Source organism: Helicoverpa zea, chromosome 3 (assembly GCF_022581195.2).
Source record: "Helicoverpa zea isolate HzStark_Cry1AcR chromosome 3, ilHelZeax1.1, whole genome shotgun sequence".
NCBI lineage: Eukaryota > Metazoa > Arthropoda > Insecta > Lepidoptera > Noctuidae > Helicoverpa > Helicoverpa zea.
Window position 1 is genome coordinate 5252379 of NC_061454.1, and position 21276 is coordinate 5273654.

The following is a 21276-nucleotide window of genomic DNA, read 5'->3' on the forward strand; positions in this document are numbered from 1 at the left end:
TTACACGGCTTTAACAGCCAATTACATAAATCGTAAACTTAAATTCAAAATGAAAAATAGAAACTTAAAAATAAAAAAAAAATAAACTTAAAAATATTATAAACTGATATACGAATCTATCTATCCTAAACGAATCTATCACTCTTAGTTCGTACTGATTTAGTGATACATTGGATTGAATTGAACGAAGCGAGTCACTCTGAGCAACAGTACAATGTCACTCGCGGATTCGAAAGGATATAGAGATACAAAAGAGTGATACATATCCCAGTGATCAAAAGATACATATCAATCTTTTCTTTTCAATGATACGTTTTTCCCATGTCTACAGCAGTGAGTAGAAGTATAAAAAGCACCACAGACAGAAAAATATATCGGTCAATTTGAACGTGAATTTTGGGCAAGATAGCCATATAGCCCTACACTATGAATGATATCATGATTTTGATATAGTGATTATATATTTTTACGCTATATTATCGTCTTGTGACTATATTAAAATTTACCAACCATTAATTAGGTTAATTATTTTGAATATTTGTGAGATAAGATATACAGACTGTACTAAAAATAATCATACACATTTTGGCATGGTGCTGATTTACAGAACAGAATTTACACGTTTTTTGATTGATTTTGTTTTATTGATTTCTAGTAACCATGTCATGTAGGATAAGGTGCTAATTTTGTAAGAGGCAAATAAAAATAAACCTATACTTACGATTACAGATTTAAAATGTTAGATGAGAATCGGGAACTTTTTGTTCCGTAATGAGAATATCATCCCTTGTTTATTACTATTTTGTCGATGGCAATAAAATAAAATATGGCGGGCGCGGCCATTATTAAGGGCTTCTGTTGTATTAGAGAGAGCACGCTGAAAACTGTTAAGAAGTTATTTGTTTTGCTATCAAATAATTACTGAAAGGTATTTAAAATTACTTTGGAATTGTGTACACCCTGCAGCAATAAAGAATACATCTTAATTTTATTGTTTTTGTGCGTATTTTAGGCTAAAATGCGACGTAAAAGTGAGCGTACCGCAAGCAAAAAAGGGAAGGCTTCACCAGAGAAAAAGGTTGAGAAGGTAAAACGTACTAGAACTAGACGTACTAGAAAGCAGTCATCATCTACGGAGAACGAATCTGCTGATGAAGGGAGTCCAGTTAGGGAAATTGAAAGTGCCGGTGATGCAGAAAAGAAGCCACCAGTAACACCCGCTAAAGAAGACAGCCCTGAAGAAGCCCAGGATCAAGTGTGGCGTGTTAAAACTACTGAGGCCTCTGGTGATATTAAAAAACTGAAAATATGTCTGACGCGACCGCCATCTACGCCAGAAAGAGTCGATAGATCTCCACGTAGCAAAAGAAAGCATTCCCGCGCGACCAGTTCTAGCGATACTCCAAGTGTAGAGGGTGTGGATGATAAAAAGAAAACTAGGCATCGCTCCAAACGGTTAGCTCGAGACTCTAAAGAGGGTTCTGAAAAGAACGACAGTCATGGAGAAGAGGTTGAACATCAAGATCATGATAAGTCTAGTGACGAAGTTACTCAAAGCGAGACAGTTGAAGAAACCGAGACTCCCATGTCTACTACTAATGAAGAAACGAAAGTTACTGAAAATTTGATACAATCCAGTCAAGAAGTACCAGAAAGTAATGAAACATCTAAGGTAATTGAGACCCAGGATACTGAAAAGGCTTCTGATGCTGATACAACTGTTGCTTCACCTAAAGATGAAACAAGAGTTGCATCACCACCAGCAGAACCAATTGTTGAATCTAACACTGATAGCCAAGAAGTACAACCATCTGATATAACTGAGACCAAAAGTCCTGAACATGCTAATGTCACAGAGAAGGAAAGCCCAGTCCGTCAGAGAGAAGAGTCTGTTGAGAAGTCTGAAGTTCTAGAATTGCATGCTGATGATAGTAAATGTGAATCTTCCGATAATGAGGCCAGCCAATCTAAAGAGGAACCTAAGGATGAACCAACAGTCACCCAAGAAGAGACCACTGCCCCTGAAGAACAAAAGGTAAGTATAGTAAATGAAGAAAGTATCAGTAAGGACACTGAGAAAATTGATTCTGATGGCAAACAAGCTATTAATCAACCTGATGTTGTAGAGAGTTCTGACAAAGTAGCAAAAGAAACAAATGAACAAGAAATCACTACCAAAACGGAAGACCAACCGCCTGTGGAAAAACCTAAAGATGAAACTGAACAAGAACCTAATAAGACAAAGGAGCCACAAACACCAATTGAATCTGTAAAACCTACAAAAGATGAGCCTATTGCTAATGGTCAAACTGCCCCTGTTTCAGTGGGCAGGAAGAGAAGGTGGGGCTCCAGGAGCTCTAAACTTACAACCCAAAAGTCAATAACAATATCAACAGATGTGTTAAAGGATATTATTCCAGATGTGAAGCCCGTGGAGTTTGATGAAGTTATAGAAGAGAAAAAACACAAGAGAACAGAAAATCAGGAAAGAATTGAGAGACCTGTGCTTCCAAAGATTATAATTGATAATACAGAAAATGTGGAATTGAAAAAGGAATCTGAGGAAAAGGAAAAAGACCCTCATACTCCTAAGCCAAGAGATTTAGCTTCCAATAGAAAAATATCTATAATTAAAGATAATGATAGTATAATAGCAAGACCTCCAAGTCCGCCTAGAAATAAACAGTCCTGTATATTGTATATCACTAATTTAGTGAGACCATTCACATTACCACAACTGAAAAATCTATTACAAAGAACTGGAAGGATTACTGAGAACGGATTTTGGATAGATAGGATCAAGTCAAAATGCTTTGTTCAATATGAAACTGAAGAGTGAGTATTACTTTTGCATTGTTTTAATAACTATAAAATGTAAACAAACCTTCAGTCAACTAGTCTCACCATAAACTTTTCCATAGCTATGTTATTTCTATCAGTTGAATCAATCTATTAACCATCATAGGTATGGTTCATTTCAGAATATAGGCCTTTCCTGTCAATATAAGAATTTATCAATTTATTGTATTCTACAAAATTTCATTGTTTTGAAGTTTGTTGAGAAGTAAAATATCAATCTTATGTTTCAGTCAAGCAGTAGAGACGAGGCATGCATTACATGGTGTTACGTGGCCTGTCTCAAATCCCAAGACACTCCAAGTTGACTTTTCAACACAAGAGGCTTTTGATAAGGCAAAGATAAATGAAGAGACAGACACTGCACCAGTTTCAACTATCCCTGGAACTGTGGAGGACTGGCTTCGGGAGCAAGACATGAAGAGGGAACGTGGGGACCTGGTAAGATTAATTTTGACCATAGTCTAAGATATGCCGTAATATGATCCTTAATTCAAAATCTTATGAGTCTCTATGTCTAAAAAAGTTTGTTAATTCTCTTTTGCTATGTTTCTGATTAGGAAAAGCCATGGGAGCGGAAGACGGCAACTCGGGAATGGGATCTTGGCAAGAATGATAAAGATAAAGACAAGGATATTAAGCTAAGGCGTGACGAACGTCCCATTGATAAGAGACGGCATAGATCGCCAGAAAAGAGTCCGGAACCAGGTAAAGTTTTAGTTTTAAAAATTAAAAAAACAAGACAATATTGTGATCATAATTGTCACCATTCTATCTTTTAAAACTTGTTCTTAAGGGCTCATACGCACTATGCGGGTAGCCGCATTGCGGCTAGCCGTCCGGCTGACCGCAAGCACAATTATGTACGTAATATTCATTTCTATGCGCACTGCGATGCGGCTACCCGCAGACCGCTCCGGTCGCTCGGAGGGCTGCGGCCCGAGTGACGGCCAGCCGGACGGTTGCTATACGCACTGTGCGGTTCAGTCTGCGGCTGCCCGCCATTGAGTGAGTACGTGGTACGCACGTGGTACGTCTGGTAAAATGGAATTCGATACCGAAAAATTTATCATCGAAATCCAGAGTCGGCCAGCAATTTGGAACACCAAATAACCAGAGTATTCTGATAGAATATTAAAACAAAGAGCATGGGAAGAGTTAGTGCATATTTATCACGGTACGGAATTGACAAAGGAGGAAAAACAAAAACTAGGTAATTATCAAAATAGGTATTTTATTTAAATGTAATTATCCTGCCATTCTACTCTCCCTTCATGCATAAAATATTCTGCAAATGATTCTCGATATCCGAAAGCAGTTCTATTGTTTCTTCGCACGTTATCTCGAGTAATAGTTTCAGTTAGTGGATTACTTAATGAGTCTCTAAAAGAATATCCGTCTCTGTCTCTTACAAAGTTGTGTAAAATGCAAGCAGACTTAATAATATCACTAACTAAATCGATGTGAACATTAATTGGTCTGTGAAAAATGCGCCACTTATTCGCAAGTATGCCAAAAGTACATTCAATGTAACGTCTAGCCACACAAAGTCTATAATTGAATGTTCTTTTTGTAATATTTAAATTATTTCTCGGATAAGGGCGCATCATGCACGTACTTAAAGCAAATGCCTCGTCTCCTACAAAAACGAAGGGGAAACAAGTTGCATTGTTTCCTGAAATAGGTGCTGGTTCAGGAATGTTCAAGCGGTTCTCTTGAATTTTTTTATAAAAGTTTGAGTTTTGAAATATTGCTGAGTCACCGAATCTTCCATATGCTCCAACATCAATCATCACAAATTTGTAGTTGCTGTCACAAATTGCTAGCAATACCAAAGAAAAATATCCTTTATAATTGAAGCACATTGATCCACTATTGTTAGGTGCTATAATTCTAATATGTTTTCCGTCACAAGCACCTATACAGTTCGGAAAATGTGCTCTAGTAGAGAAACCATTTGCAATTTGAAGCCACATATCTTTGGTTGGTTGTGGTAGGCATATATTTTTTAAGCAAAACCATATAGCTGCACATACTTCTCGAACTATTTCGGCGATAGTACTAATTCCAATCTTAAACATATAATGCAATTCTGCGAATGAACAGCCTGACGCCAAATATCTGAAACAATGTTTTTTTTTTTTTTTAGGTTTGAGTATTCAAAAAAAATGGAGAAATATTCGCGACTGTTTTGTGAAGGCCCATAAAGCGAAAGAGACTAAGAGCGGATCAGCGGCAAAAAAAAAGACTTCATATGTTTTCTACGATAGTTTGTTATTTTTAAAAGATACTGTAACTGTCAATAGCACAACGGGGAATGTAACTACAGAAAATGAAGATGGTAACACAGCTATGCAAAATGAAGAAACACTTCCATCAAATACTTCATGGGCACCAAAGAGAAACAAGAAAAATAATAGTGATGATCTTATCGGTAGAGAGTTAGTCGGGGCCTTAAATAGAAATTTAGAAAGAAAGAGTGTTGAAGATGACGCGGATCGCCTCTTTTTCTTGTCTCTAGTAAAGGAATTTAAAAAAATTCCAGAACATATGCAATTGCAAAGTAAATTAGATATTTTAAAGGTAATTAAAGATGCGCAGATTTTCAATTATTCGAATATTGATTATCCAAGGCCTAATTCTTACCGGGGTTATCAAATGTCACATTATTCTGGTAATAGTCCCTATTCTCACCGTACAAACTTCTCGGAGGTTGGACGAGGTAATACCCATCATGGATATCAAACGGCACAGTTTTCAGGAAGTAATGTTTACACGCAGCCTGTGCAGTCTTCGGAGTTTGGACGAGACACGTCTCAAGAAATTGTGAGGAATCCGACGAATGCACAATCGCCAATTTCCGAAAAATCTCAGGAGAGTGATTATAGGAATCCGACGAATGCTCAATCGCCAATTTCCGAAAATTCTCAGGAGAGTGATTATCTGGAACTTTTTAATTCCATCACTGACGATGATGCTTGAAATGTGTACCTACATTATTTTAATAAAAATTGAATTATAAATATTTATTTTACTTACCGTAGCACTATTATTAACTTTACATCCGGTTTAATACTATTGCGAAATTGTGTCAATAATTCTTCAAACGTTTTTATGCTCATTCTAGTAAATCCGAAAAACTTATCTTCATATTTTTTTACTTCTTCGAAAAATATTGCAAAATGGTTGCTCTCATCTCGTGTTTGCAAATAAGGATGCACCCAGTACTTCTTTTTTTGTTTTTTCTTCTTTACGTAACGTGTGTAAATTTACTACATTTACACACATTACGTGCAACTTTTTCCACGTCCATCTTTGAAATGGATCGACATGATCGCAAATCGCAACGGTTCTTCAACCGCACGTTGCGGTTGCGAATGCGGCTGCCCGTGATCCGGCTGGCCGCATTCGCAACCGCATCCTGCGGTCAGCCGCGCGGCTAGCCGTAATGCGGCTACCCGCATAGTGCGTATGAACCCTAAAGAGATGTAAAATGTTGATATGAGTGGGATTCGATCTTTATTACCTTACTACTATAATTTGTATAATACATAATTCAAAAATTTGACGATTTCCGAAAAGTCTAAATGTGAGTATAACAAAATATTATTTTGTAATTACAGCAAGGAAATTCAAGAAGAAAGAAGAAGAAGCTCCCGCTAAGCTGTTGGATGACTTATTTAGAAAGACTAAAACAACTCCATGCATATACTGGCTGCCGCTCTCAGCTGAAACGGTAAATTAAAGTAAAAACATTTTCTACAAACATTTTCAAGCTTTCGATGTGTTTTATTTCAATTATTAGTCTTTGGGGGACTTTTCTTTCATTTTTTTTCTTCAGTTAAGCAAAATAGTCATTCTTCTCTTAAAAGTCCCGAATTTATTTTACTAATTGCCGTTTAAATTTTATTTTTTGCTTGGAATGTTGTCCACTATCTCACTATCTTGCGGTCAAGCTTCGCTTGATACAACTATAGCCTCTGAAAGGTAAAGAAAATTCTGAAACTAGTTTTTCATGCGGAAAAATATGTTTCATCTAGTTTCCCCATTAAACAAAAAAGGTTATTATGCAGGCCATGGCTCATAAAACGCGTGATTGCAATATAATTAATGAAGTATTTACTTTGTGTGTATTCAGATAGCAATAAAGGAGGAACAGCGGCGCCAGCACATGGCGGAGCACGAGCGCCGGCTGCAGGAGCTGCGCCGGACGCACCGCCGCCACTAGCATGGTCCGTCTCACTCCACTCCGTCACTACACCTCACACTCACACCTCATCCTTACTCTACTACACACACTCATCTACACTCACACACTCATTTACACTCTCACATGTCATTTACTCACCCCTTATTAATTATTGTCGCTCTAGCGACGTTTTTTTCCAGGCAGTACTGTTTTCATTGGCAGTAATTTTTATTTTATGTTTATTTGAGGAATAATTTTGTTATATGTTAGTCATATTGCAATTTAGGTTTAAGGGCGACATTCAAATAACATTGGCAGGATTTCTGGGAGATGGACATTATGAATTGATTTTATACAAAATGTTATAGAAAGGCACGCTTGGAGGAAAGCCTATGATTTAATTCGTCGTCGGCGTAATGCAGTCACTTGATCAAAACGAGCAGGGGACGTCCGCTGTGGGAAACAGATGCACTACGACTGACATCAGTTCCACTTGACATTGCGTCGATGTGCCGGCGTTTCGGCCAGACCGTGTGCGCTTGCCGCGTTTGGTCATACAGTTGCGAAATTATCTGTATGTTGACAACGGCTCTACAATCAACGGAACCTACAAACAAACTAAGAGTACAAAATCATACTGTATTCTGATATGAAGATTTGAAGACACACGTGATAAAAAATCACCACTTCAAAAGAAGAAATAAAAGAACGCGAATAATGAATTTGTTATATTGAAGGATCAGCAGAGTACATGTATCGTGGACATGAAATGGACATGTTTGATTTGGGAATTTAGCCAGCATCGTCGTCTCGATAGATAGAAACGTAGCGCAAAGTATTTGCGAGTTAGTCAGGTTATCGTCGTAATGTTTCTATGTTTTGTCTGAAGTATATTCGGTTCATTTGATGTTCAATAAATACTTTCCTATCTGACATGCATTGCAGTTTTTCTTTTTAATTTTCCTACCCTAACTTAAAAGCTCACAACCCCTGAGAAATACTTAAAAAACGAGTTTGTACTCACTGAAAGATGTACCTAATGCTGTAAAATACCTGGGTATGTGTAAAGTCATGGGATATAAATCGTGGAACGGGTCAAATTATAATTATTGACAAGATAGCTAATAGCTATGTTAATACCTCAGAAATACCTGATATACTTACGTAAGTAAAACTTTCGATGTTACACATTTCGTTAGTACAGTCAATCATGCTAGCTCAAGCTTGAAACGGCAATCTACATAATCAAGCGGTATCATAAGAATTTCTAATCGACCTATTAAAATTAATATCTTTAAAAATTTGCTTATAATCTCTACTTATCAGCCGATATCTTTATCGTGGGATAAGAGCTATTATTTCGTATGATAATTCTCAGACAGTTGTGTTGGCGATTACAAGCGCCAACCACTAAATTTTGGTGTAGGAACAGAAATCCAGCATGGTGAGTACCTACCTACTAGTAGTAGAAAATGTAGCCAAAACTACCATAGTAATCTATGAGATGTTGCGAGACAGGCACTCGAGATAAAAAGTCATTGAGATAAATTATCTTGGAAATGGTTGAACCTTCTTTGCATGAAGTGCCAGTTTCATCCACACTGATTAAAAAAAATGCGGCTGACCATTTATATTTTGAATTTGGAACGATTCAAATAGGCGCGGGCTTCATGGTGGTGCTTGCTGGCCGCGCTGGTGGCGACCGCCACTGCCCAGCAGAACTTCACCATTGGCGACTTCCTGTCTGGACAGTTTACCCAAAGGGGCTTTACCGGGAGATGGATTTCGGGTAAGTAGTTCTGCAAAGCTTTGGCTTCTTCTCATACAGAGAAGGAAAAGAAAGAGGTTTTATGCTTCACATAGGTAAGTACTCTGATTTGTTGCATTTAATAATGCCTAAAAATTTTAAACTAAGTAATTCATAATTATAAGAAATGATAATTATCTACCATTCCTTATCAAAAGGAAGGAGGGTTTATGTTAATTATTGATTTATATCTAAATTAGACTGATGAGTACCTAGCTACAAGTTTAATTCAATGTTTTAACGAAGTTCTAACGAAATATCTTGGCTTCTGTTTTCAAAAAACAGGTTGATAGGAGCTCGACACAGACATGCATAATTAGGTATGTCCATAGTCTTTGTGGCCCGACTTTCAATTATTCGAGATAAATATCTCTTGTTATCCCTGAACTACCGATGGGCTAACGTAAGGTTTACATAATTGAACGTAAAAAATCATAGTAAACAGTTGTTTTAAGAAAAGTGATCTTTATGTACTCAGTGCATTGTTGGTGCAATTTAAATGGAACATTTACATCTATACCTTTACTTGCAGACTTTGAGTTCACATATACCGTCGCTGGAGAACCCGGTATCTACGTGTTCAATGTCAACACTCTGACCGGTAGCGTCCTGGTATCTGGGGAACTGATGGTACGTATTAGTCAACGTACCTTCCTATGTAAATACGAAAAAAAGACACCTATCGTATCTATGCTGGACTGCAGACATCCACTGAAATGCTCGTCTTTAATTTGGTAAAAGTCGTGGTGGCCTAGTGGATAAGAACCAACCTCTCGAGTATGAGGGTGTGGGTTCGATTCCAGGTTCAGGCAAGTACCAATGCAACTTTTCTAAGTTTGTATGTACTTTCTAAGTATATCTTGGACACCAATGGCTGAAGGAAAACATCTTGAGGAAACATAGACTATATAGTCTGAAATCACCAACCCGCATTGAGCAAGCGTGGTGATTAATGCTCAATCCTTCTCCGTGTGAGAGGATGCCTGTGCCTTGCCTATAGCTCCTATGCTGAACGGCAGATATCCGCCAAAATTCTTTTTTAAATTACTGACAAATATCGGAATCAGCGTCCCTTCTCAACAGCCATCTGTTTTTAGAATCAAACCTAAAAAAAATTGACAAACGACGGGTACTGATCTGATATGATGATTCCAGGAATTCCTGAACACCAACAACCCAATCTTGTCGGCAGACAGGCAGTACATTCTGGCTTCAAGCGAAGTCGAGTCGGTAAGTTGCTTAATACTCGCGTCCTCATCATAATAAATTAGATTAGCCAATTATCTTTACAATCTGTATATAAAACTATAGTGATAAACGTATCTATAGATATTGAAATTTGGTAATCCTATTAAATACCCAGCCAAATTATTGTTATAAAATATTCAAGTAATATCTAATACATCATGTTGATTTTGATAAAAGTTTTTCAGCCTCATAGGCGACCTCCCATTTGGATGACATTCTGAAATGAAACCCCTTTTAAAAAACCAATTGCAATCCTTTTCAGGTTTACAGATACTCGACGACAGCCAAGTACTCCCGCTACGAAATCGCCACGAAGTGAGTAAATTCATCAAATAAATATTTAATTCTTCTGCATAACTTAAAGCTGGTCTTCTCTACTAGTCACTTTTCATTAGCTTCTGCCAACGGTTTCACCCGCATCCCGTGGAAACTACCTTCCTCGATAAACGGGCTATCTAACACTGGAAGAATTTTTCAAATCGGACTAGTAGTTCCTGAGTTTAAGGCGACGAATTGGTAAACAATAATTCCATAACCGGCACGCGCATCTAAGGCGCCAAGAGGGGACGGAACGTCTGAGCGGGGCGAGGATTACAATACGCGCGCTAGCTTATAACTAAAAGTCGTAAGCGACAAAATGGTTATGTAATTTTATTATTTAGAAATGATAATTTGATAAAAATTCCTTCCACAATTTTAAAGAGTATGTATATACTCAACTACTAAAAAAGTTAAGAGGCTTAAATCGGTCCCGTTTGCCCATAATATGTGAATCTCTTTTTAAAAAGAGGTATGTTTGATATATTTTTCTCTATTATAAAAGTTACCTAATCATGTTTTGAAGTCTAACAAAAAAAGGTTTATATCATGAACTTTCAGGTAACCAAGTTGTATTTTGATCCGTTTTGTATTTACTGAGAAAAATTGAGATCCTAGGCGCCAAAATTTCCAATTCGTCCTCTTAAGTTCAAGCAAACAAACAAACAAACTCTTCAGCTTTATAATAGCCGCCACAGCGTGTCCGACCGTGCTCTCGCTGTTGCATATTGGGCTGACAAACTGTAGTCTCACTGTAGACATGTCATCGACACGAAAGAAGGAGAAGCTTTATAATATTAGTGTTTCTTTCCAGCACTGTCACTCAGATTGCAAACCACCAGCGCCTGCAGTTGTGCATTTTCGGCGGCGGTCACTCCCTCGCCTATGTCCTGGACAACAACGTGTACTATCTCCCTGAGAACAGGCAGGAGGCCATTCAGATCACAACTGATGGTATTCCTGGAGTCTATTATAATGGACACGCTGATTGGGTGTATGAAGGTGAGCTCAATCTATTTAGCATTTTGTGGGACTGGTATTTAAGTTTACCCAAGTACATAAAAGTACTAAATCCATTTTTTTTATTTAAAAATATGTGCGCTGTTAACAAAAAAAAAAAACAATTGAAGAAAAGTCAAAGAACGTTTACCAGTTCTTCTAACCAAAGAAATCTACCTCCTTCAGCTATAAGTAGTAAAACTTCCAGGGTGATTTCACCGGGAAAAGTGTATTTCTGGGGCGCATTAACTTATCTGAGTTACCATAAGTGCTTACGTGGTATATATTACGGACAGTAAGTTTTATACTTTTATTTTAAAGAATGTTTAAGTCGCTAAACAAATTGAATTTCCATTTCAGAGGATGTCATGTACACCGGGCAAGCTACATGGTTCTCCACTGAAGGTTCGTACCTGGCCTTCGCGACTTATGACGACACCGAGGTGGAGAGCTACTCCTACTACTACTTCCTGGACAACACTGATGAAGGACGTCTGTACCCTGAGCTCGTGGACCTCAAGTATCCTAAGGTAGGGAGAAATTTTATTAGGATGTTAATCTGCTTACCGAATTTATGTAGTGTTTTCTTTTTAGATACGTAGATGATTTAATTTTGGACTGAGCACTGCATAACTCTACATCATCTTTAGGCTGTGCCCTACCGGGTCCATATTGTGTCCACGTTATATAATTGGGTTATTTTTTTTACGTATAGATCTCTCCGAACTTAATGGCGACTCGTCACACATCTAAAAATTTTTCTGCACAATGACACGCGCGTATTTTTTGACCAGCTCTTAAAGTACCACTAACACAAAGACATTAACAGGTCGGCCGCAAGAACCCAACAGCAATTCTTCGCGTGGTGAACCTAGCTAACTTGGTAGCGACCAACACTCCGACCTTCATAACCCTGGAGCCGCCAGAGGCAGTCACAGCAGACCATATCCTCGGCGGAGTGACCTGGATCACGGACACGGAGATCGCCACACACTGGCTGAACAGGCGACAGAATTACACTGTGTTGAGGATTTGCAATATTGTTACTTTGGATTGTGAGGTAAGACCTATATTGTAATGTGTTGTTTTACTGTGTATTTGGTTTTTGTTTTTTAAAGACAGAATATCTTCATGGACTTGAAAATGGCCTTTTGAACTTTATAAGCAAAAGCAGTTGAAATGATGTTCACATATTTGTCTTGACCGTAAGTAAAGTCTTTTAAATTACTAAGACTTCGCTACCCGTCCTGTCTGTCACCAGGCTATATCTCACGAGCCCTTATAGTTAGACAGTTGATTTTTTTGTCCTTTAGGAAGAACATCGCCAACAGCCCAATGGTTGGGTTCCCATCGCTTTACCCCGCTTCAGCAGTAAAGGTGACTTCTTCGTGTCCACCCGCTGGTCACTACCCCAGGCCGATGGTAACATCTGGCAGCAGCTGTACGTGAGCATCCGCGTCAATGGCGAGATTATCTCGAGCTCTGTAACTCCTGGTGCCTTCACCGTCAATAATTACATCGGCATGGATGAAACTACGCTGTCTTAGTAAGTATTATTTCGTCATTGATGAAAGAGAAATGACAGAATAAAACATAACGTGGGAACAGAGCAGGAAGAAGATTTTTAGGCAGGTAGATTTTTTATGGTACAGCTACAAGATAGTAGTATAGAAAATTTTAACATACTCGTAACAATGAAAAAGGTATTATCGCTTAAGCATCATATAGGTTAACATTGGAAGGCGTATGATTAGTATATACCTAATTATAATCATTTTTATATACGTTGCAGTGATTATTCTAAAAACTTCGTACTATAGTTCGGCCATTCAGAGAATGCGTTCCTGACACGTCGCGATTGAACTGACGACGTAACTTTGCAATGGCGTTGCAGTTACGATAAAAATATTTTTGCTGGTTGTTTACCGTTTTAACAATTGAGGAGCATTAAAACAACATTATTATATCAATAATCAATGAATGTAGTTACGTCGTCAGTTCAATCGCGACGTGTCAGGAACGCATTCTCTGAATGGCCGAACTATATCAATTATCATCTCAGGACTGACCCATGCGAAGACTCATGTCTCCATATTTTATTATTTCACAATATTCAATATTACTGTCTTTCCTAGCTACTACACCCGCACAGTGACAGGCGAACCCTGGGAGACGCAAGTCCACGTGACCGGCGCGGGCACCGGCTGCCTCAGCTGCGCCCTGGAGATGCCTGACGGAGGCCGGTGCACCTGGGCCACCGCCACGCTCAGCCACGGCGGCTCTTACATGACCATCACCTGTTCCTCGAATGAAGAACCTTCGGCTACCTTTATTTATAATCCTAGGGTGAGTATGTGGAGATGTCTGAAATTGATAGTCTTTGTTATGTAGTCGTGTTGCCCTTTCTTTATGGTAAGGTCTGTGTACAGAAAGGCAGTAAAACGGTTGATCCATCATCATCGGCTTTTTCAAATTGATGAAATCAGGCGTTTCTTTGCGGAAATCCATGATATATAATGTTGGACGTTGTACTACTTTAATGCATATGATTTTTTCATTAATTCTGGGAATTTAGGTCAATTAAAGCAAAAATATGCCAGACCGATTATATTATGTAGCCCTTATCTCTATATTCTCAAAATGAATCTAGCATCTCGGGATTATGTAACAAGATCTGCTACCTTTTTATGCATTCTTATAGCGAATCACTCGCTGACGTCGAAATAAAGGACGTCAAATGTTCAGGTTGATCAAAAATCGTCACGGTTCAGTACATACGTAAGGTGTTATGTTAATATTATAAATATTATAATGTAACGCGTGACTGATATCCACAACTAATGTCGCCGTAACATTTATTTCAACGGTCCTTGAGTTCTAAGAGCAAAAACTTTAGTTATGGCAAATAGTTATATAATACTACACAATGAAAAAAGTTACTATAGAAATGATTTGCCGATTTCATTATTAATAGCAGGTTTATTGTTTTTTGTGCTACCAGTAAAAAAATGAAATCCTTTTACAATTGGAGTTTCTGTTACAATCCTATAGTATCTACCGCTTTGGCTTTGTTCCGTCTTCAAACAATATTTTTATATTATGTACTTTAGTATGTTACACAACATGTATTGAGAAAACATGCTGCACCGACCCCAAATAACATTTTAATACGAGCAGAATGATGATTATGACCTTAGCATGGTACACGTACCATAACCTTTTGAATCACTACATAGTATAAAACAAAGTCGCTTTGTCTGTTCCTGTATCCCTATTCCCCGTGTCCCTTTGTACGCTTCAATCTGCAAAACTACGCAACCGATTTTCATGCGTATAATAACATCCATTATATTGTGGGGAAATACTGATACCTATCCCGTGCGAATCTAGTAACTTATAAAACTGTTACTCTCTTCACAGACAAGACAAGTCCTATACACCTGGGAAGACAACGCCATCGTTCGCCAACGCCTCGTAGGCAGAGGTCGATGGCAGAGCATCATCACCACCGTGCCCCTGCAGAACGGCTTCCCCGCCCCCGTGAGGCTGCTACTGCCCCCAGGATTGGACGTCAATGACATACTCACGAAGTACCCCATGATATTCTACGTGTACTCCGGACCTAATACCAATACGGTGTTTAATACTTTTACTGTTGGTAAGTGTATTCTTGGGAAAGTTTAATTCAGTTATTACAACTAAATATTTCAAGTGCTTCAGGACCTGTTTCTAAAGACCCATCTTTCGTTAACTTTACACTTATTTTTCTGAGAATTAAATTAATGTTATTTCTGACAGCGATGCGGATGAGTTTTTTAATACATAGTTTTTTTCCCTTTTTTATTATTTTTGTAAATATGTAGATTAGGTAGGATATGAGTGTATAAATAGGATATATAATATTATATCAATTAACAATGTTATTTTTTGCCTGTCTTGTCCTGCCTCCACCCGTCTCGGTTAAAAGATTTCGATCTTTTGATAGCTATCATGTTAAATTTTTCGAATTGTGTTGCCATAGTTACCAGGTATTTCTCAGTACTCTGGTTCTAAGCCTGTATACCCTTCCAGGTTACCATTCGTACCTGACGACAAGCCGCAACATCATCTACATGTTGGCCGACGGGCGCGGCTCCGGCCTCAAGGGGCAAGACATCCTGTACTCGCTCAACAACGCGCTCGGAACTGTCGAGATTGAGGACCACTTCGTTATTCTCAAGTACATTTTGTTTAATTACTATCTTCCACTCGCGTCCAGTCTTACCAAGGCTTATTGGGTTGTCTGGGTAACTGGGTTGAGGAGGTTAGATAGGCAGTCGCTCCTTGTAAAACACTGGTACTCAGCCGCATCCAGTTAGAGTGGATGCGACCCCAACATAGTTGGGAAAAGGCTCGGGAGATGAGATGATGACTAGCTTCCACCCGTAGTTTCAATCGCGTGCCGAGGAAACTATTTCCTGGTTTTGGCTAATATGTTGCCTATGTCATATTCTGATATATAAGGGTGTATCTACACGGTGCAAGTAGCTTGCGCATGTTGAGGCAAATAAGTACGTAGGTTACATGCATTTTATATACGTGCGGGTCCAGCGACTCGCGCATGTATCAAAGCAACAACCCGCGTGCTCTTGTTAATTGCGCATATAAAAAGGGCGAATTGGAAATTTTGGCGCCAAGGATCTCAATTTTTCTCAGTAAATACAAAACGGATCAAAATACAACTTGGTTACCTGAAAGTTCATGATATAAACCTTATTTTGTTAGACTTCAAAACATGTTTAGGTAACTTTTATAACAGAGAAAAATATATCAAACATACCTCTTTTTAAAAAGAGTTCACGTATTATGGGCAAGCGGGACCGATTTAAGCCTCTTAACTTTTTTAGTAGTTGAGTATATACATACTCTTAAAAATTTTGGAAGGATTTTTTATCAAATTATCATTTCTAAATAATAAAATTACATAACCATTTTGTCGCTTACGACTTTTAGTTATAAGCTAGCGCGCGTATTGTAATCCTCGCCCCGCTCAGACGCTCCGTCCCCTCTTGGCGCCTTAGATGCGCGTGCCGGTTATGGAATTATTGTTTACCAATTCGTCCCCTTAACTTGCTCCAGCTACATGCACCGTGTAGACGCACCCTAAGCTACATTGTTGCTGAGTTTTTGCGTGAAAGAGGAACAATCATCCGTACATTTATCCGTCTATCAATACAATATACATGCAAACTTTCACGTTAATAATATTAGTAGGTATGATTTAGATTGCAATACAATTGTAATTAGTCTGTAAAAGTAGCTTATCGTTGTTTTTGCTGTTGTAAGATTTTTTTGTGGCGATGAGACTCCAATTTCTGCTGTCCGATTCACTATGGGACTAGCTTTATACGATGGTGTTACTAATGATTCTAGCTAAGATATGATTCAATTCAATTCTTGGGTCGCCTTTTGAGAACCAACTTATTAGAAAAAAAAATACTATTTTAAGAACAACCGTTTTCGTTATGCACCAAATTAGCAATTTGCATCAAAAACAATGCAAATGTCAAAGACATACTTAATTCCGCAGACTGCATCACGAAATATGAATATTAATATGGTTCTTACGAAGGTTATGCAATACTAATGTAGGCATCAAACCCGTATTAAGTAGAAACCGGTTGTTAACGATAGTGTCCTCAATCGACCCAGATGAATAAATTAAATAATAATATTATAGTTCGGCCATTCAGAGAATGCGTTCCTGACACGTCGCGATTGAACTGACGACGTAACTACATTCATTGATTATTGATATAATAATGTTGTTTTAATGCTCCTCAATTGTTAAAACGGTAAACAACCAGCAAAAATATTTTTATCGTAACTGCAACGCCATTGCAAAGTTACGTCGTCAGTTCAATCGCGACGTGTCAGGAACGCATTCTCTGAATGGCCGAACTATAAACCTACATATTTTTACCTTCTTAGAAATTTACTCTGCTTTGTGACTTTATGTAATGCGTTTCGACAAAAAACCTTCGCACAGTTAGGAAGAGATCGCTGGATTTTATAGCAGGAAATTGTACATTGTATAATATCGATTGTGCTGTAATAGTTATGGGATAAAATAATGACTTATATACTCTACTGGTAATTACCTACGCTTTGCTGTTAATTACTTACGTATATTGTTCGTAACAAGTCTTTCCAATTTTCATTCAATGTTTTCAGTAGGTAGGTATTATTGTGTAGTTATTAAATTAATTCGTTGGCCACTAATATATGTAATTAAGAAAACCCCATTGTTTGTTGATTAGTGACGCCATTAGCTTATATGTTTTTTAATTAAATCTAGCAGTTTTCCCTTTTTGGGGAAAACAAAAACGTCATGTGTGTGCGTAACCAGGAAACAGTATGTACTATCGTCATACCTAAGTACCTACTCTAGTGTACAGCAGCATTTGTTTCTAAGGAAAGAAGTCTGTTAAAAAAATACAAATTAGGAATTTATATAAATTATTTGACGTATTTGACTGAAGCACAATATTTGTTATTATGCACTAATGTTGCTGGACGGAGCATTGGTATACTGCGGTTTAGTTACATATAGGTAATATTTAGATTGATTGAGCGAATAATTCTCATTTGGTTACGTATTTAACTAAATAAGAAGGAACCTTAGCTTCCGAGACTTTGACATTATCATTACTAACAGTAGCTTAAATGTTTAAGCATGGTTTAAGCAGCCTCGATACAGATTATGGCTGATAGATAAACTATCGAAGAATTTTCAGTTTGTTACCTTTAGACATAAATCTCTATGCCTTATGCAACTTGAGGTCAATGAACTGACGAGGCAAGTTGAGTCATAAAAGTATAATTTTATTACCTCTGAACCCAAGGCCGACAGCAATCTATATGCTTTATTAGAAATTGTATTTTGACATTCGGAACCTGAACACCTCGAGCTAGTGGAGTTTATGACACTATGTTTATTTGCCCACTCAGGTTATACTGGCATAGGGCTAGGATAGCAGCAATAACACCGTTGTGTTTCCTACCCGTAGAATTCAGGTTTGCAAAAAGTTGCCGTCTTAGAACATAACTGACAAATATGGGAGGACTTCAGTATAAGGATTTGATATTCTCTATTCCAGGCCTACAGCGGTCTTTTGTGGAATTCGCAGCAAATCATTTGCATTTGTTGAATTTCCATCCAAAAGTCTTTTTTTGTTTAAGTTAAGGTTAAGTTTAAGTGTTATGACACCGAACGCTCAAAAGTAACTGTGTACCTTACATAAATGTCATTAAGTTCAGAACTTCATAAAGATAATTATTTGCAGACAAGTCCTAGACCGCTACCAGTTCATAGACCGCTCAAGGGTCGGCATCTGGGGCCACAGCTACGGCGGCTACGCCACGCTGCTGACTCTACTCCATGATGACGAGCATCTGTTCCAGTGTGGAGTCTCCGGAGCTCCTGTGACGTCATGGATTTATTATAGTAAGTACTTCATGAATATCATTGAGGAATATGTACGAAATAGTTTACATTGTGAATTGAAATCTATGAAAGAAGTTAAAGTATCAGGTATTAATTTTTTGTTTCTAGATTTTTTTTAAGTTCCGGGTTGCTTTATTGAAATACCTTATTAACCTCTAAAATGTAGGAAGATAATGATAAAACACACATTAGAGAATTTGTAGGATGATTATTCTTCGAAAATCTGCTTAGTCTGTTTAGGTCAACCTAACGGTTCATCTTCTTTAAAACGTTTCGAGATCGAAATCGATTTAAGAAATGAATCATTGAGAGCATAGCTGTATTTTGCGAGATTTATTTGCCTAAAAAGGTCACACATGCAATATCCGACCCCTTAAAAAGTTTCTGGGCTCTTCTATCCAATATGGTTGAAAAATCACATAAACTCCTCTTCAGTAAATTCTTGTGCATGAACGAATAAATAGGTATTGGGGGAATGCATAAGGGCAGTTACCAAGGGAGTACATAGAGGTAGTAAAAGGGAGTATATAAGAAAAGTACCTATATAAGGGAACATGTAAAGTAGGTAAAGACTTCTCAGGAAGTTGACGATCTTTGATTCGAGAATCTTCAACATTATACTCTTGTCCTCAGACACGATGTACACAGAGCGCTACATGGGTCTACCCACCGAAGAAGACAACCTCAAAGGTTACCAAGACGGTGATGTGAACCTCCTTGCTGAGAAACTCCGTGGACACGACTTCTATCTCATGCATGGCAACGCTGACGACAATGTGCATTATCAGAACGCGGCCAAGCTTATGAGGGCTCTGCAAGAGTTGGACATTCCTTTTGAACAGATGGTGAGATTTTTTTGAATATTTATTTCTTTATTGGATTGCTAACAAAACCTACACAATTACAGTTGGATCTTTATATATTGTGGCTTCGTTGGTCCAGCTGTCGAGGTCTCGGGTTCGATTCCCGAGACGCCGAAATCGCTTTGTGGGTTTTAGAAGACTTTCACAAAGCAGCCCGGAGCCTGGAAGTTGGTGATTGATACATCCGGGCATCGGAGAGCACGTGAATGTCGGTCCTGCGCCTGATCTCTCTCCGGTATCGGGCTATGAGAGTGAAGGATTAGGGAGTGCACCTGTGTCTGCGCAAATGCTTGTGCACTATAATATGTCCTGCGTAGTTGGCTAATCTCCTTACACGAGAACATCCGCCGTAGCAGATAATCGGCTAGGAGGACATCATTGTGGCTTCGAATTTTGAACTGATCATGGGTCTATTATAATCGTCTACGAATAGAATATGGCTTCATTTGTTCATAGAACAAGCTAGATAACAGAGTGACAATGTTGTTAATTTATGATTTTTTTATTGGGTAATAAATATCTATTGAACCCAACACATTGTTAAATAGGATTATTTTGTTTGTCCTAAAGGTGGTTTATTAATGTTTATGTTTTATTCCTCAGTCATACCCTGATGAAGCTCACAGTTTGGCTGGAGTGAACCCTCACAGGTATAGTGCGATGGATCGCTACTGGACCCGTTGTCTCAGGCTAGAAGATTGGTACTAAACTTAACTCAATTAATAAATTTAAATATTCCAACAGTTTGTAAAGTATCAAGAATTTTAATAATACATGGTATTTTGTACACTGTTGACCGTATCACTTTCCAATTCTACATGAATTGATAAAAAATGTGCATAATATACAAATAGCAAATATTAATATGCTGTTTACAACGATATTATATTTATTTTGTTCAAATAATAGCTAAGTTTAATTTTATTATAAACATTTTCAATAAAATATTTTCTAGATTTGTGACTTTTATTTTGGACTTGAACCTGAATTACGTAAATAGTTAAGGCTAGGAAGTATTTTAGGTTCTACTAGTAGAACCATAAGTACTCAATATTCCTATCAATACACTTCCCGTTTACTACTAACGGAAAGTAACAACGTTTAACTTTCTTGCATTATGCAGTCGCTACTAGCTTTCGAACTCAAGTTGACCTGTTAACGTTTGGTGAACTCATAACATCTTGCATCCATCTTAACTCGAAACACTCATTCATTCTGACGACGGCTGACATGAGCAGAATAGTTCTATTCTCCAATTGTTGAATTCTCTTCGTAGGTATTAAGTACTTACATCATGCAGTTTCAAAAGTCGGCTGTGTAGTAGGTGACCATCACATAGGATTAACATGGGTTAAGCATTTTAAATATAATAGGTATGTCGCAATGTTCCTACTGGTTTATATAGCTGTTAATTCAAACAGCAGCTATTAGGTATTCAAACATATACATATTTATCTATTATTCTATATTTCTTAAGGATCCGTTCAGACAGATTGGCTCGGAGAGGAAA

General features: G+C 37.9%; 2 protein-coding genes across 2 annotated transcripts; one reads left to right on the forward strand and one right to left on the reverse strand.

Moving 5' to 3' along the window:
* Positions 1-807: 807 nt before the first annotated feature.
* LOC124645737 lies at positions 808-20722 on the forward strand. Its single transcript, XM_047185613.1, has 22 exons — positions 808-928; positions 1013-2835; positions 3090-3297; positions 3417-3564; positions 6480-6592; positions 6995-7083; positions 7468-7591; positions 8472-8489; positions 8705-8834; positions 9385-9482; positions 10008-10082; positions 10363-10415; positions 11233-11420; positions 11778-11947; positions 12247-12477; positions 12731-12963; positions 13553-13763; positions 14838-15075; positions 15489-15636; positions 18743-18903; positions 19537-19748; positions 20370-20722. The coding sequence occupies exons 2-22, from the start codon at positions 1019-1021 to the stop codon at positions 20472-20474; spliced, it is 4770 nt and encodes a 1589-aa protein (XP_047041569.1). The 5' UTR covers positions 808-928; positions 1013-1018; the 3' UTR covers positions 20475-20722.
* On the reverse strand, positions 4074-6266 carry LOC124645925. The gene is made up of 2 exons (XM_047185902.1): positions 5896-6266; positions 4074-4977 (listed from the first exon to the last, which is right to left on the reverse strand). The coding sequence occupies exons 1-2, from the start codon at positions 5976-5978 to the stop codon at positions 4095-4097; spliced, it is 966 nt and encodes a 321-aa protein (XP_047041858.1). The 5' UTR covers positions 5979-6266; the 3' UTR covers positions 4074-4094.
* Positions 20723-21276: the final 554 nt, after the last annotated feature.

Coding starts and splice junctions, on each gene's coding strand:
- LOC124645925 (XM_047185902.1), bottom strand. CDS start 5,978: ATGAGCATAAAAACGTTTGAAGAATTATTGACACAATTTCGCAATAGT. Junction 4,978..5,895: donor AAGTTAATAATAGTGCTACG/GTAAGTAAAATA, acceptor ACATTGTTTCAG/ATATTTGGCGTCAGGCTGTT.
- LOC124645737 (XM_047185613.1), top strand. CDS start 1,019: ATGCGACGTAAAAGTGAGCGTACCGCAAGCAAAAAAGGGAAGGCTTCA. Junction 6,593..6,994: donor TGCCGCTCTCAGCTGAAACG/GTAAATTAAAGT, acceptor GTGTGTATTCAG/ATAGCAATAAAGGAGGAACA. Junction 12,964..13,552: donor GATGAAACTACGCTGTCTTA/GTAAGTATTATT, acceptor TGTCTTTCCTAG/CTACTACACCCGCACAGTGA.